Genomic DNA, 16,155 nt, shown 5'->3' with positions numbered 1-16,155 from the left:
ACATTATGACATTGTATATATGGCTACTACGCCAGGGTTACTTGAAGTTAGCATTGAAATATGATTGTCAACCAAGAGGGTTATTAAGTGACTAACAGGTGGTAATACATACAGCATGATTGCACTGGATGGAGGATGATTGACATCTGGGATAGGATGGAGTAAGATGGCGTGAGATTTCATCATCCTACTCAGAATGGAATTGTTTGTTTCCTGGGATTTTTCCATTTAATGTTTTCTAATTGCCATTCAATGTGGGTAACTAGAACCATGGAGAGCACAACTACAGTTTGCTAGTTGTGCTATGAAATTTCCCTCCAAAGGGGCTGTACCTGTTTATATTCTGAGTAGCAGCATATGAAGGAACCCTCCCCCCAATATATTTGGTAATACTTAATAGTATCAAACTTTGTTTTTCAGTGTGATGGATAAGAGCTGGTGTGCTCATTCACATTTTCCTGAGGCTTGCTGGGCTTTAGCACCTTTTCTTACCTTTCTTGGCTGTTATTTGCTTTTCTGTGATTCTGTTCCCCCCCCACCCTCCCCAGCTTCTGGTTTAGATTCTGAACCACTCCTGGGGGGTCTCTCTGTTCTCACTGTTTCTGCCTCTCTTTTTGTTTTGAATAGGTATGTATAGTTACTCATTTCTTTGTCTATTAATTTAATTAAAATATATTTTTTCAGTACCCTCTGGGTACCAGACATTGCTAGGGGCTGATGATAAGGTGACAAGACAGAACCTTCACCACCCTGGAGCTTTTGTTTTGGCAGGAGAAATATAAACGTAGTAAAACAGTTACAAGCCACACCACCATGTCCTATGAACACAAAACGGCTAAGAAAATAGCATCTTGAAGTGTAAGGAGGGAATGCCTTATTTTTGAGAGGAACATTAGGGAAGACTTCTACTAAGAAGTGAGATTTGAGCAGAAGCCCAAATGAAGTGAGGGAGAGAAGAGACTTCTAGGCATTAACAAGCAGGAAAACACTGACACAAGAGTGAGCAATGGGAAGAAAGTTGGTGGGTCCAGGGCTTAGAGATCAAGGGCAGAGTGCTTAAGAAATCATGTTACAGAAGCAGCCAGGATGAAGAGGACCTGGGTTTCTAGGCAAAGATGGAGTCAGTACTTATTTTAAAGGTATTTGGGAGCCTTGGATTTTATGGCAGGAGAGTATCATTTAGATAGCTGTGGGTGCTCTATGGCAAAAAACAAAAAAGTGGGGAGAAGGTCACATGAAAGGTCAAGAAAGAGCCAAGCGGTGGGTATTTCAGTAGTGTAGGCCCGAGTGACCAGGGTTATGACAGTGACACTAAGGAGGAAAGGAAAGACTTAGTTTTTGTTTTGATGGTTTGTTAGGGAGGGGTGGGTGAGTGGGGCTTGAATTCAGGACCTGGGCACTCACTTTTCCTGGGCTCTTTTGCTCAAGGCTGCTTTGAGCCACTGTGCCACTTCCGATTTTCTGGCGGTTGATTGGAGATAAGAGTTTCACAGAGAAGGGTGCCAGTGGCTTACGCCTGTAGTCCTAGCTACTCAGGAGGCTGAGATCTGAGGATCACAGTTCAGAGCCAGCCCAGGCAGGAAAGTTCGTGAGACTCATCTCCAATAAACCACTAGAAAACTAGAAGTGGTGCTGTGGATCAAGTGGTAGATCACTCTCCTTGAGCTGAAGAGCACAGGGACAGCTCCAGAATTCAAGTCCCATCACTGACCAAAAAAAAAAAAAAAAAAAAAAAAAAAAATATATATATATATATATATATATATATATATATCTCACATATTTTCCTGCCTAGGCTAGCTTTGAACCATCATCCTCAGATCTCAGCCTCCTATGCTTATGTTAGCTTTCTAGTTTGCCAGATAACTGGTATTTAAATAGCTTGTTCTCCAGCTACCTAACTCCCTGGCAGGCCCTTTGGTCAGCTGTGGCCAGTCATCTGTGTCTTCCCCTTTACCGAAAGAGGCAGTACCAGGCTCCTGGGTAGAATACCCAGCCCAAGGCCTGGAACAAAAAACAAGCCACAGGATGGACATTGGTGGCTAACTCCTATAATCCTAGCTACACAGGAGGCTGATAACTGAGGATCACAGTTCAAAGCCAACCCAGGCAGGAAAGTCTGTGAGACTCTTTCTCCAATTGACCACCAGAAAACCCAGCGAGGAATGCTTCAAGAATAAAAGGGACTTTCTGGGTACTGGTTCCACATGTAATCCTACCTACTCAGGAGGCTGAGGTCTGAGGATCACGTTTTAAAGCCACTACTGGCAGAAAAGTCTGTGAGTCTCAATATACTCCAATTAACCACCAATAAGCCAGAGTGTAGATATAACTCAAGTGGTAGAGTGCCAACCTGGAGCAAAAAAAATAAAAAAGCCACATGAGAATGTGAGACCCTGAGTTCCAGTCCCAATACTGGTACATAATACACACAAGAATGACTGTATTACCTGCTGCCAGAGAATTAAGAAAGATGAGTACTTGAGACAGACATTGGGCTTAGTAAGGTGAAGACAATTGTAGCCTCTACTCCAGTGGAGAGAGTTGAGGGGGAAAATTAGTGCTAAAGAAGGAAAATCCTTCCTTTATAAGAACTGAGGCAAGCCAAGCATTGGTGGCTCATGCTTGTAATCCTAACTATCTGTAATCCTAGCTACTCAGGAGGCTGAGATCTGAGGATTGAGGTTCAAAGCCAGCCCGGGCAGGAAACTCTGTGAGACTCTTATCTCCAGTAAACCACTCAGAAAACCGGAAGTGTCGCTGTGGCTCAAGTGGTAGAATGCTAGCCTTGAGCTGAAGAGCTGAGGGCTAGTCCCCAGGCCCAGAGTTTAGACCCATGACTGACCCCTGCCCCCCAAAAAAGAACTGGGACAGAAGAGGAGGTGTATTGCTTATCTGCCATCTTGAAATTGGTAGTCTCTTGGCTAATTTCTCCTCCTTATCTCCTAAAATAAAACACAGGTTACTCCTCTCTTTTCTCCCAGCCTCTTTAATTCTTCCTGTTAGCAGGCTCCTGTTTTCCATGCTGACTTACCATTCTTACCTCAGCCTTTCCTCCCATTTCTGTATATTATTACTGACTCCTCCAACCCACAGAAAACTCTGAGGCAAGCTCGTTGTTTGCCCATATCAAATTCCTAGTCCATTCTAAGGTCTAAGTATTCACTTGAATTTCACTGTCAACTAAAAAGAGAAAATATATGAAAGGAAGCTTTGTTTTATTTACCACATTTCTGAGCCTGACAAACATGTAGAGGAGTAAAGTACTAGATGATGCAACTGATACAAAAATAAACATGCCAAAAAAGGCACCATTTCTCATGACATTGGTATTGCCAGTAGGAGGACAGGGCACTTCGCCAATCTGGTACATTTGTTAAAAACAAACAAAAAACCAGAACAGCTAAGTGCTGGTGGCTCAGACCTGTAATCCTTGCTACTCAGGAGGCTGAGATCTGAGGATCGCAGTTCATAGCCAGTCCAGGCAGCAATTATTTCCAATTAAACACCAAAAAAGGCATGCTAGGACAAAAGCTCATGGACAGCTCACAGGCCCAGAATTCAGGGCCTACACACACACACACACACACACACACACACACACACACACACACACACACACACACACATTTAATTTTGACTGAAGTTTAACACAAGTATCCTGACCCAGAGCTTTCAATTAGTTATCGACAATGATGTTAATTCCATTTTGGACTTGTAGCTGATTGTTTCTCAAGTAAAATTATACATGATTTGTAAAAGCAATGTTTCCTTTCATCCATATTTTAACTGATAATAGCTTCTGTTTGTTTGTTTTTCTTTTCCAGAAAAACAAACTAAGAAAGCTCAGTTCCTAGGAGTAAGATGGGAGACCCTGGTCTGACTTTGACAGTTACTAAACGTCTTACTGCTCTCATTTCACCATCTAAAAAATCTTGTGATTGCTAATATTTGTCTACAATGTACATTTTTTATGAGCGATGCTTTTATATCAGCAAGTATTAACATTACTTTCAGGGATTATCAAGGTCCTGTGAGGAAAAACAAACCTTGGATTTGACTATCTTTTCATCTTGGGCCCTAAGAAAATGAGTGCCAAAATTATTTTATTTGGCTTGTGGCCTTAATGCTATTTCATCCCGCATGAATGTTTTCACTAATATGCTTCAAAAGTCTGTTCAAAATGCAAATCCTCGTTTTACTATCATCAAAGATATTTATTGAGCATCTAATATTTTTTAGGCATTGATATTTGACTTGTGATGTTAATGTGAGTGCTGGTATGAACACGACTGAAGACAAAACAGTGCTTTGCTCTTGGCAACATTCATGGATATTTCTTCTTTTGCATTCTGTTAGAAGTGAAATAGGAAAATTTCAAGTATGCAGTTATAAGTTTTACTTCAGATTGATCAGTTATTGGCTTTATAGTTAAATTGCAAAATGGATTTAAGAAATTAGTATGAAGTTTCTAAGAATTACAAAAGCTCTTGGGAATAGTCAAGTTAAATGCTGTCCAGTAAAATATAAGTCCCCTATACAATTTTGAATTCTCTTGCAGCTGTTTTGTAAATAAAAAGTTAAAAGGAATATAGGACATTTATTTTAAATTGGAGGATTTAAAATGTGCAATTAATATAAAAATATACAAAGCTACATTTTGTTCATTTTTTCTTAAAATCCAATGTCTGTTTTACCTTTATAGTATATTTCCATTTCAAAAGGCAGATGTTCAAATGAATTTGAGAACATGAGGATAATGCATTGTTTAAATATAGTCACATAGTCTTTCATGATTGGGCCATATGTTCTGAGAAATCTATCATTAGATTATTTCATCATTGTGCAAAAATCACAGGATATTCTTACACAAACCTAAATGGTATATCCCAGTACACACCTAGCTACATAGTACATAGGTAGGATAGCCTTTTAGTCCTAGGGATAGCAGATAGGATCATGCATGCCTGTTAGCCCACCTCTGTGGGAGACAGAGACTGGAAGATCACAGTTCAAGGCCAGCCCAGGAAAGTCACCTTGAGATTCTATCTGAAAAATAAACTAAAATAAAAGGACTGGCATGTAGTCTGGGGTGTAGCTTGAGTGGCGTAGGCCTTGTGATCAATCGCTAATACCAAAATATAAGACAAACAGAAACCCTCAAACAAAAAACATTAAGTTAATGCAGTTCAAGAGAACATGGTGCCTTTGGAGTCATGGTAAACATGAGATGTTTGAGGCTGCTGGTGGTAAGATACAATGTGTTTTTTTGACAGCAAATTTTGTTTTATAAGTAGGAGTACATGCTCAAAGAACAGTGGAAAGATGGGCACTGGTGGCTCACGCCTGTAATCCTAGCTACCCAGGAGACTGAGATCTGAGGATTGCAGTTGAAAGCCAGCCCAGGCAGGAAAGTTTGTGAGACTCTTATCTCCAATTAACCACCCCAAACTGGAAGTGCTATTGTGGTTCAAAGTGACAGAGCACTGGTCTTGAGCAGAAGAGCTCAGGGACAGCGTTCAGGCCCTGAGCTCAAACCCCACAACTGCCAAAAAACAAATAACAACAAAAAACAGTGGAAAGCATAGTCCAGTAAATATGATGTAAACCAAGAACATAATCATCATCACTATAATGTATTGTGGACTGTACATAATAGTACAGACTGTGCTTTTCTGTGTGGTTTCTCCATATTACCATCATCACAAATATGAGTAATGCCTTGTGCTACATCAATAAGTCATAAGGATTGTTCAGCTCCATTACAGTCTTGGGGGACCACCATAATGTCTGCAACCTCTCATTCACTGAAGCCTTGTGTACAGCATGCCTGTTCTTATTTGTAGAAGAAAATCAGCCTTGTTGATCTGTACATGGCGGTCATAAATAACAAGGTTTAAATTAAACAGCTTACCTTATGTTTAGTAAGCTGGTTTATTATGGAAAAAGTCGTAAGATTTGTCATTTAAACTGGTTTTGGATATTCAGCTCAGTGATATGAAGCATGCTCATATTTTGTAGCCATCATTTCCACCCATCTCTGGAAATCATTATATATATATATATATATATATATATATATATTATATATATATATATATATATATCTGTAATCATTATATATGAATTCCCTTATACTTACATGCCCCAGCATCTGTCAGATAACATTTTATTTTTCTCTCTATCCATAAATATGATTGTTCCAGGTACTTCATATAAGTGGAATTGCTCACAAAGTTCTTTTTTTGTAATCTGTCTCATTTCACTTAGTATTGTGTCTTTGTGGTTTATCCAGGTTGTATAAAGTGTTAGAATTTCCTTTTTAAGGCTGGAGAATATCCCATTGTATATACAATTTACTCTCATCCACCAGTGAACATTTGGGTTGTTCTTACTTTTAGGTTATTATGAATAATCTACTATAGATGTTGGCATACAAAAGCATGTTGAAAATAGTGAGGATTTTTTTTTTTTGCATTCTTTATCACAAACCTATTCTTTACACAACTTCCAAGTTAGTACATCTTGCTTCACCGGAGAACCTTCTCTCTAGGTTTTTGAACAGACAACAACATTTGTTTCCATCCTACTATTGGAGAAATTATGAAGCTTGCTTTGTTTTCTTCAATTGAGGAAATACTTTGGATATATACAATTCCTAGTGCCCCACATTATTTTTTGTTTGGTTTTGATCTCTGCCTTATGACTTTACCACCTACCACCTACTGCCTTCCCCAGAATGTAAAGTCTAAGAGGACATGGACTTTTTTTCTGCTGTGTTTGCTGTTGTATTTTTGGTGCTTAAAAGTTGCCTTCCACACAGTAAGCAGTCAACCATCTATTGAATGTATGAGTGATACTCAAATACCATCCACCTGTGTGTTCATCCCAGTGCAAAGAAATGTTTGTAAATGTTACAGACTTTCTGGGTGTATGGAAACAATGAAAAGTGGACACGAAAGAAAACAGAGATGTGTTACACACACAAAAATTGATTTTTACCTCTAATATGGCTTCTTGTACCTAAAGTGGCATTGTGCAATGTGTCCAAAAAATTTCTCCATTGAAGGAAAAAGATGGAAGGGGTGACACTGACCAAGAAGCACTGTACTCATAACCTGATTTAATCCCTTTGCACAACTATTTAATAATATAAGAATTTCTACACTGGTAGTATAGACTCGGGAATAATGAAAAAATTGCTTGAGCTTGACATTTGAGGTTAAATGACCAATTTTTATGAAAAAAGGAAACACTAAATCTTTATTTTTAAGACCAGCATATTTCATGATCTCTCATTGCAACTATTGGTTTTTGTTTTTGTTTTCTGTTTTGTTTTGTTTAACTTAGTTGTTCTAAAAGCTCTGTAGTTACTTTCACAGAAGCTCAATCTTATTGTTCGAGGACATGAATGTGAGTTTTTAAAATGGCAAGAACCTTAAAGCACTGCTGTAACTTAGAAGGAAGCAGGGAAACTTGACTCTGTATGGTTAGACTATGTCCGGAAGTATTTGTAGCCCCTGGCTTTGTTGGGGTCATTTTTTTTTTTCTTGTCTTGTATTTGAGTAAGGATATAATCTCAGTTCCATTAGAAACAGTGCTCACAATGCCAGGTGTCAAATCCACAAATCAATCTTCTCCTCAATTACCCACGTTTGACAGGCCCCCATGTTTGTCTCAGAAAATTTCTAAACACTCTTTTATTAGTAATGGGGAATTAAGTTTCCTAGGTAGACAAATTAACTTCTAAACTAGAAGAGAAACAAAACAAAAACACACATGGGTGGGGAGGATTGCCTTGTTCCAACTTGAAGCTCTTGGAGTACTCTTTCCTCCATCTTTTCGGTAGACTCTTTCCTGTCTATACTGAGCCTGTGGATTTTACCTTCCTGAAAGGGTAGATTTTGGTTTGCAAACTTAAAAAAAAAATGCCGGTTCCCTAATTACTTTTAATTAGGTAAAAAAAAGTGGTGCCTATAAACAAGTATTATAAAACATGTAGCTATTATGCTTGGGCAGTTCTTGAAAAGAACACAGTAAAAGGCTGAGAAACTTCACTCTAAACAAAAGACTTGATTTATATTTTTTTAAAGAAGGATATGTACTGGCTTAGAGTAAGAAACCAAATTAATAGACTACAAAGGGAAAAACAGAGGAATATTTTGTAAATGAGCCAAATCTATGGCCTTGCACATTTCATTTTATGCAAGAACTTACCTTGGAGAAGGTTTAAAGTCTGCTACATTCCTTTGAAATTGGTGATGACAAACTCTCATTTGACAGCAAGCACATCTCCAAGTATAGGAAAAGTGTTAAAAGTATCCAGTTTAACTTTAATTTTTTTTTTAGTGTAGAAAGGGGAATGATACAGAAGCAAAAAATATAAAGGGAGGAGGAGAATGATGGGTGGAGGGACTGATGCATTGTGCACATAAATGGACACGTAAAAAAGTAGTGTTCAGATTATTATCTAAGCCTCAGACAGACAGGGTAAAACAGCTGTATCTAAGGGCAAACCTGGCCATTGGCCTTCACTGGTGTTCATGCTGTTCCCAATAGGAGACCAGGTATGTGGTTTCTAGAGTATTCTTAAAATGTATGTTTTATGAAATTTGGCGGAAAACATCAGCTACTTCTGATCTTTAGCAGTTTACAGTTTAATAATTTCATCAAAGTATTCCAGCAGAAAATGAACTGTGAATATTTTTGCATTTGCAACAATCCAAGAATGGCATTGGAAAAATTCCTTGAATGGCTTTTAGTTTGAAAAAGACATTATTCCTTTAAAAAAAATGAAAATTCATTGATTTCCTGGGGACTAGTGGGTTCAGGATTGCACGGGGAAGATACTGGCTGGGGTGGGAGGGAGGGGGGGCAGGGGGGAGGGCGGGGAAAGATATGAGTACGTGACATTTTGTCCCTCCTTTGTTGGATTCCTATGAACTATAGGAAAAAATATACTTTATAGAGTAGTCCTCCCTTCTTCCCAGAAAACAATGTTTGGGCCTTTCTATGTAAAGCTAATTTGTCATGAGGAATATAAAGCCCTTTACTGGGATATCCAGGTCCCTGTGGGATTTTATTTATTTTTTTTACACAGACACCATGTGGTGCAATCTGTTACAGTCTACAAAGCGAGGTGGGGTGGGAAAGCTTTGCAGGGGCCAGGAATAAAGTCAACTCTGGGAATTTTTGAAGTATTAACCAAAGTGGTGGAAATGGTACAGCTAGTCTGAAAAAAAAATACCTTATCTTCTGTTCTAAATTATAACCCAGGGTATAATAAATAGACTAAAAGGAAAATGAAAACATACAAACAAAAAATCCCTAGTAAGTCAATGGATTTAGAGTAGGAAGAAAGAACCAGACATTTTACGATGGTTACTTTGCCATTCATTTTGTATTTTAATCTAACTTACTGGTGATTTAATTTACAGATCTCAAGGAAGTGTGTGCTCAAATATTTGAGGGACGTTAACGTATCAACCACTGTTTAATTTTGGAATGTGCCTACTTGCTTGACACAATATTTTTACCAGCTAACAAATGTTTAGCCTTTTTTTTCACTTGACTAAAGAGAAATAAGTTTCACATTGCTTCATTCACCTTCTTATGTGCATATGCTGGGAAAGATTGGATGTTAAAAAAAAAAAACAAAACAAATCGCCAAACTTCCTCATGTTCCTCTCTACTACATCTAAATCTGTTTACCAATTTAAAGCTGCTAAAATAAAATAAAATGAAAACCAAAATCAAACAAACAAAACCCAACCTGAATTATCTTGCTAAATCAACCGGATGGCTTGAAACCAAACTGTAATGCATTATCAACTTATTTTCAGGACATTCTTGAGGGGATAATAAAATTGTTCTGGCCTTTGTGTCAGTTTGCTTATCCCCCCCTCCCTCCCTCTCTCCCTTCCCCTCTCTCCCTCTTTCTTCCTCTCCCTCTCTCCCTCTCCGTCTCTCCCTCTCTCTCCCCTCCCCCCTCTCTCCCAAAGGCTTTCAGTTTTTAGGCTGATACTTTTTATAGTTATATAACAGTTCTAATATTTTGTGACATTTTGTATTGTGACACTATAGATGAAATTGTCATCGGACTGACACCCTGTGCTGTTTATTTCTTAATTACAACTGTTAACACTGCAGAGAAGTGTGCTAATCTGCCAGCACATATTATGAAAACAACGTTATTGTTACCCACACCAACACCCACTCAACAGGATATTTTCAAGATGGTAGTTTAGAGGAACTTATCAGCACAATAGATATTCCAATGTATTTTTTGTATGTGGTAGATTTTCTTCTTAACCTTGTCCTATTGTCTTCTTTTAAAATCACAAACCAGCTGAGCACTTGTGGCTCAGGCCTGTAATCCTAGCTACTCAGGAGGCTGAGATCTGAGGATCAAGGTTCAAAGCCTGGGCAGGAACATCCACGTGACTCTTCTTTTAAATAATGTTTTTTATTGTAAAAATACTGTACAGAAAGGTTACAGTTACATGAGCAAGGTAATGAGTACATTTCCTATCAAGCATTGTTACCTCCTCCTTTGTTTTTCCCCTACCATCCCTTCCCTCCCACCTCTACAACTACACTCCCCACCCAAACTGTAAAGTTCATTTTTCAACATAGTGTCTTGTACATCTCATTGTGGGTCAACCTGTATCCCTATTTAAGCATTTTGTTTTTTTTCTTTCCCTCCCCAAATTAGAGAAGTGTATATATAAGATGCAGGGCACTGACATCAAATACAGTGAAAACAGGGGTTATACTGTGGGAGAGGAACATACAAAGAAACAAAAAAAATCACATGGTACATTATAAATACGTTAGAAACAATAGCAAGAAAGAAAAAACCACTTGTGTCCCTATCTTGGGGTTCATTTGGCTTCACATCATCTTATTTGTCAGCTGGAGGGGATGTGGCCAGAATGGAACCCTACTGCATTGTTGGTGGGAGTGTAAACTTGTTTAACCACTTTGGAAAGTAGTATGGAGTTTCCTCAAAAGACTCCACATAGAGCTCCCCTATGACCCAGCAATCCCTCTTTTGGGCATTTACCCAAATGATCACAAAAAAGACCATACTAAAGCTAATAGTACAACTGTGTTTATTGCAACATTATTTACCATAGCTAAGATATGGACCCAACCCAGATGCCCCTCAGTAGATGAATGGATCAAGAAAATGTGGGATATATATGTACACACACACACACACACACACACACACACACACACACACACACACACACAATGGAATTCTATGCCTCCATCAGAAAGTGTCACTGTGGCTCAAGTGGTAGAGCACTTGCCTTGAGCTGAAGAGCTAAGGGACAGCGCCCAGGCCCAGTTCAAGAGCCACGACCGACAAAACACAAAAAACAAAAACAAAAAACAGAAAGCAGTTTGCAGTTGAGATCAGTTCGGTATAATGCCAGCACAGACCTTTCACTATCAGAGGCTGCCTCTACAGTCAAAAAATTATCTTTTGTTTTTCCTTCCTAGTGCTCAAGCAGTGGAGATCTGAGAATCTAAAACTATTTAGGGCTGTGACCCACCCACAGTTTTCCAACTAATAGTGTTTTCCAAATCAAAACAAAAGGGAGAAAATCAAAATTGAAGGGAGAAGGAAGGGTAAGTTGAAAGATGAGGAGAGGTCATTTGCACACATAAGGTTGGCAACCCTTTAATAACCAACTTATGAGTCTAGTCAACCTTTCTACTCGGCTCTACTAGGTTCCCTTTTTCAAAACCAATTCCAAGCCTTCCTGAAACTAGCTACTTACCAAATGCTTCACGGTGTAGGTCTGTCCATCTCCACAGCTGTGGGAGGTCTATCTATGAAGCGCATAATCCTCTAGATCTATTTTTGATAACTATTATGTACAACAGCAGCTAAGTGTCACCATGTTTTTATTTGTTAAAAGGAACCATCTTGATCCTATACCTTTTCCTCACAATGTAATAGATTAAAAGTATAGGTTCTAGAAAACTGATAACCAACCTTCTTACATGAGAATGGTTGTAAGTATTCTAAATGACAACACTGATTTCATACTTCATTGAATAAACATTATACCTTTAGTATCAGTTGTTAACACTTCAGTGGGGTTAGCAGAAAACAAATCTGTGACCTTGAAGTAGCACTAGGTGACAATCTAACATTTCTCAGTACACAATTATGTCTCTATTGTCATTTATGATACAATGTTCATGTTGTTATAGGGACATAGTCAATTCCTGAAATTATCATACTTGTCTACGAATGTTACATATCCAGCTTGTTAAATAGGTCTTTTAAAATGCATGTGAAGAAGTTAATTGCTTTGCAGCTTTCTTTTGAAGGTTGTTTTCTGTTTTATCATGATTTTCAACACCAATGGGGTATGGTGCTCTTCCTAAAAGAAACTGTTTCCATTTGGGAATATATTCTTCCACTGATGCCCAGTAACGAGCCTGAAAAAAAAATACCCCAAAGTAAGACACCATATCAAGCGACTGAACTTGGCTCTTCATAATAGTCTAAATGTTTATTCACCTAAGCGCAAGAGTGCGCGTACAGGCACACACGCGTGCGCGCGCACACACACACACACACACTCACAGATATAAGTAGAATACATTTCCTCTACAGAATATTTTATGTTAATTTTAGAAAAAAATCTGGCTACTTACTAGTGTTAATTTTCAAATTTCTCAGTAAAACCAGAGCCTGGCAGAATTACAGGTTTTAGAATTTTATTGTGATTTTACACGCCCTCTTGTGGTCAACCTTGTGATAATTGCCAGCCCTATCATTTACAGTATGCATGAAGACTTGTTAAATGTTTTCTATCCTACATCAAAATTACCCACACTGAAGTTATTACAGTGAAGTGATTAAACATGAAAAAAATCATTCACAATAGCAAATGATTTGACCTAGGACAAGATAAGAAATGTAAAGGAAATTTGCTTCTAGGTGTGTAAAAGCATACATCATAAATTAACTTTTATGAGAATACTTGATGTCACAAATTGCCATTTTTATAAAAGTTGTATTACGAGAACATTTTATCAGTATCATTTAAGAATAGTTTGTAAGTTGATGTCATGGTTTTTGTTTGTTTGTTTTACTTATTAGGTTTTGGTGCTGGTCTTGGGGCTTGAACTCAGGGCTTGGAAGCTGTCCCTAAGCTTATTTTTGCTCAAAGATAGCACTCTACCACTTGAGCCACAGCTCTGCTTCCAGATTTTTACTGGTGAAAGGGAGACAAGAATCTCACAGACTTTACTAGCTTTGAACCACAGACCTCAGATCTCATCATCCTGATGAGCTGGGATTACAGGCGTGAACCACCAGCAAGATGTATATTAGTGGTCAGACTCTAGTGGTCTATAGGCCAGAGAAATTCATGCGGTTTTACCATTTCCTTTTCTGTGTAGGAACTTCCATGGTTTCTTAGGTGACAGCCCTAAAGAGTCTACAGTGATTTAGTGCTAACATTTCTGAGGGCATTTTGCATTAGGTCAACATTAACAATTGTATTTTGAGAAATTCAGCAAATGAGTTAGCACTAGAAACACATAATTGTGCATTCTAAGCATTAAGAAGGTAACACAGCCTACACAGTTGAAAATGGTGTGAGGAATTCTGTGTATCTGGACAGCTATGCATGTGGTCTGAGAAACAGCCTGAAATACTTAAAATAAAGGTCATCCTGCTGTGCGAGACTAGCTAAGAAAAATGCCATCCAAGGCCCGTGGTTGGGGGTTTCTCTACCATTCACGGCTGGATTAACCCCTATTATGTAGGCCTTGTATGTGCCAGAGTAAAGTATTGGGGAATCAACAAAGAAAAAGACATGCCCAACGCACAACTTTGTACCAGAAGTTTTCTGTTCAGTCCTTGATCACTCTTTCTTCTTATTACCCTAGATGACACAGAAAATTAAGGGGCAAATTCTCAGCCTTTCCTTTTGAGTCTATTCATAATCCTTAGTTGGGAAGAAAGAAAAATGGCATTTGAAAAAAAGGGCATTAAAATATAAAATGAAAATTTTCTATACATAGTAAATTCCCATTCATCACAAACATACTTGTGTACCAAATATGGCTTTTTTTTTCATGAGCCAGCTTCCCAATCTGTTCTTGAAAACGGAGCTAAATACAACAGACAAATGCTACACTATATTGTATGATAATATGTATTTAAGAATCCTTGGCTAGATTCTGGCCAAGGCACTGAATAAACCACTCCTCTGAATAGTTGTAACAAGAAAAGCCCTGAGCTTGGGCCTGCTCAAACCTTTGATTCACAGCAATCTTCAGTGGTTGTGATTTTCACAGGATAGTTGTGTCAAAAGATGAGGGAGGGGAAAGAGTACCTTGCCAAAATTTCCACTGGGTATAAATTTTGTTCATGCTTCTCAATTACCACTTATAAAGTTAAAGATGAATCAAACATATCTTATTTCTTGTACTGACTGAGCAGAGCTGGGAAATGACACACACACACAAGATTGTTCAATGTCAACTGTACAGTTAGGACTGGTTCTCACTTGTTACTTATTCCTTTGGTCTCACCTCAAGAGAAAGCACCTCAGGCAGAGGATGTTGGTGAATCCTGGTCTGCAGAGACTTCTCTGCTGCTTCTATATCCTGTAACAGATATCAGCATTTAAAAACTACAGCATTTCTATATACCCACCAATGACACCTTTGCTGCCAAGGTCTGCATTCTACATCTCTGCTCTTGATACAGTTTGAGCTGATGGAGGCAAAGTGAGTTAGAACTGATTATAGCTCAATTAACCCACTTCTAGTAAAGAGTACTGTTTGCTTGTTTTAAAAATAGAAAGGGGGTGGTACTTCAGTGTTCTGCCTTTTCACTTTGAATAGCTGGCAAGTGCTAGTAATTTGTCAAAAGCAGCTTTCTTTAAAAATTGTTTTGAGCAGCTGGGTGTGGTGGTGCACACTTGCGATCCCCACAGTGGGAGGCTGAGGCAGGAGGAGAGTGAGTCTGAGGCCAGTCTGAGCGACACAGTAAAGACTGAGTCAAAAACCTAAAGATGCAAAAATTGTCAGAGCATTAACTTAGTTTTCAAACCATCTAAAAGCATCCTGACAGATAAAAGAATCAAGATAGACCTGCAGTGTTCACCCTAAAAGCAGAGTCCTAATCTCTGCAGATGACCTGAGTGGTATATGAGTGGCATCCAGCTCATTTATTCAACACTCCATCTGTACATTTTATACAAATATTCCACATATTTAAAAGAAGTTCAATGAATTGCCCCAGTTGTTTTTGACAAGGGCTTCTCCCCCCCTCCCCCGCCCCCATATTAGCTAGATGTCTGGGACTAACCTTCCATGTTAATTTTAATGGTATGTTTTATTGCTTGGCAGTATATCATTCAAGCCGATAGCATTCAAGTACCAGGCTTTAGTTTGTAGTTTAACTTGATCATGTGCATATTTCTTTTATCACTGCAGAAACACCACAGTAACTTAGCTCATAACTCGGTATAAATGTTACCTTGATAGATGCATCAAACATATGTCCAGAAACACAGGATTCTGTGTGCAATTATGAAAATATTTAAGGCTGTGTAAGAAATGGCTCCTCCATGTCAGTACCTATGTTGTCTGGTGCCACTTAACTATGTTTATCAAGTTCAGAGGCCTTGGTACAAAACCGGGGAAATTTTGTTTCTCCTTTGAGCTTAGTGAACTGATAGGAAAGAGAAAGTTCTCTCGATCCATGTACAACATTGGAGCAATCTAAGTCGAGGGCTGTTGGACAGACGGAGGGAGATGGAAAAGGGCGTGGGAGTAGGGTGTGAAGAAGCCAATGCTGAACAGGAGAAAAAAGACAGCAGATGGTAGCGGCAGAGCAAGGAATGGGTGTGAAATGTAAAAGGGAAAAACAGGAAATTCCCTAAAGGGACTCCCCAAAGTTGCACAACCATTAATGCACCTGCTGTCTAGAGGAAGGTGATTTGAAAAGAAAAAAAAAAAAAACACGACATTGATCTTGGGCTTAAAAACCTAATGTTAGCGTGTTTACTCATAGCAGTTCACAGTGAAGTTTCCAATGAAAAAGCACTTCATGTCTATGCCCATAGATATAGAGAGCAACTAACTCTTCTGTAATCTGAATAGACTGTA

General features: G+C 38.6%; 1 protein-coding gene across 3 annotated transcripts in view; it reads right to left on the bottom strand.

Moving 5' to 3' along the window:
* Window positions 1–16,155, bottom strand: part of CUNH3orf14 (chromosome unknown C3orf14 homolog) — a 28,740-nt gene that overhangs the window by 538 nt on the left and 12,047 nt on the right. For 2 of the 3 annotated variants that reach the window (XM_042679939.1, XM_042679940.1), the window contains exons 4-5: window positions 14,572–14,646; window positions 12,069–12,462 (exon numbers count right to left, since the gene is read on the bottom strand). In XM_042679939.1, the coding sequence (XP_042535873.1) occupies window positions 12,304–12,462; window positions 14,572–14,646 (234 nt within the window). In that variant the 3' untranslated portion in view covers window positions 12,069–12,303. Of the gene's footprint in view, window positions 1–12,068; window positions 12,463–14,571; window positions 14,647–16,155 lie in introns of those variants that run through there. The other variant, XR_006147451.1, reaches the window with a different exon arrangement.

This window comes from Dipodomys spectabilis, unplaced genomic scaffold (genome assembly GCF_019054845.1).
Source record: "Dipodomys spectabilis isolate Male_0828 unplaced genomic scaffold, ASM1905484v1 ptg000054l, whole genome shotgun sequence".
Classification (NCBI taxonomy): domain Eukaryota; kingdom Metazoa; phylum Chordata; class Mammalia; order Rodentia; family Heteromyidae; genus Dipodomys; species Dipodomys spectabilis.
Note: the sequence above shows the minus strand (reverse complement) of the source record. Positions and strands in the feature narration are given on the sequence as shown.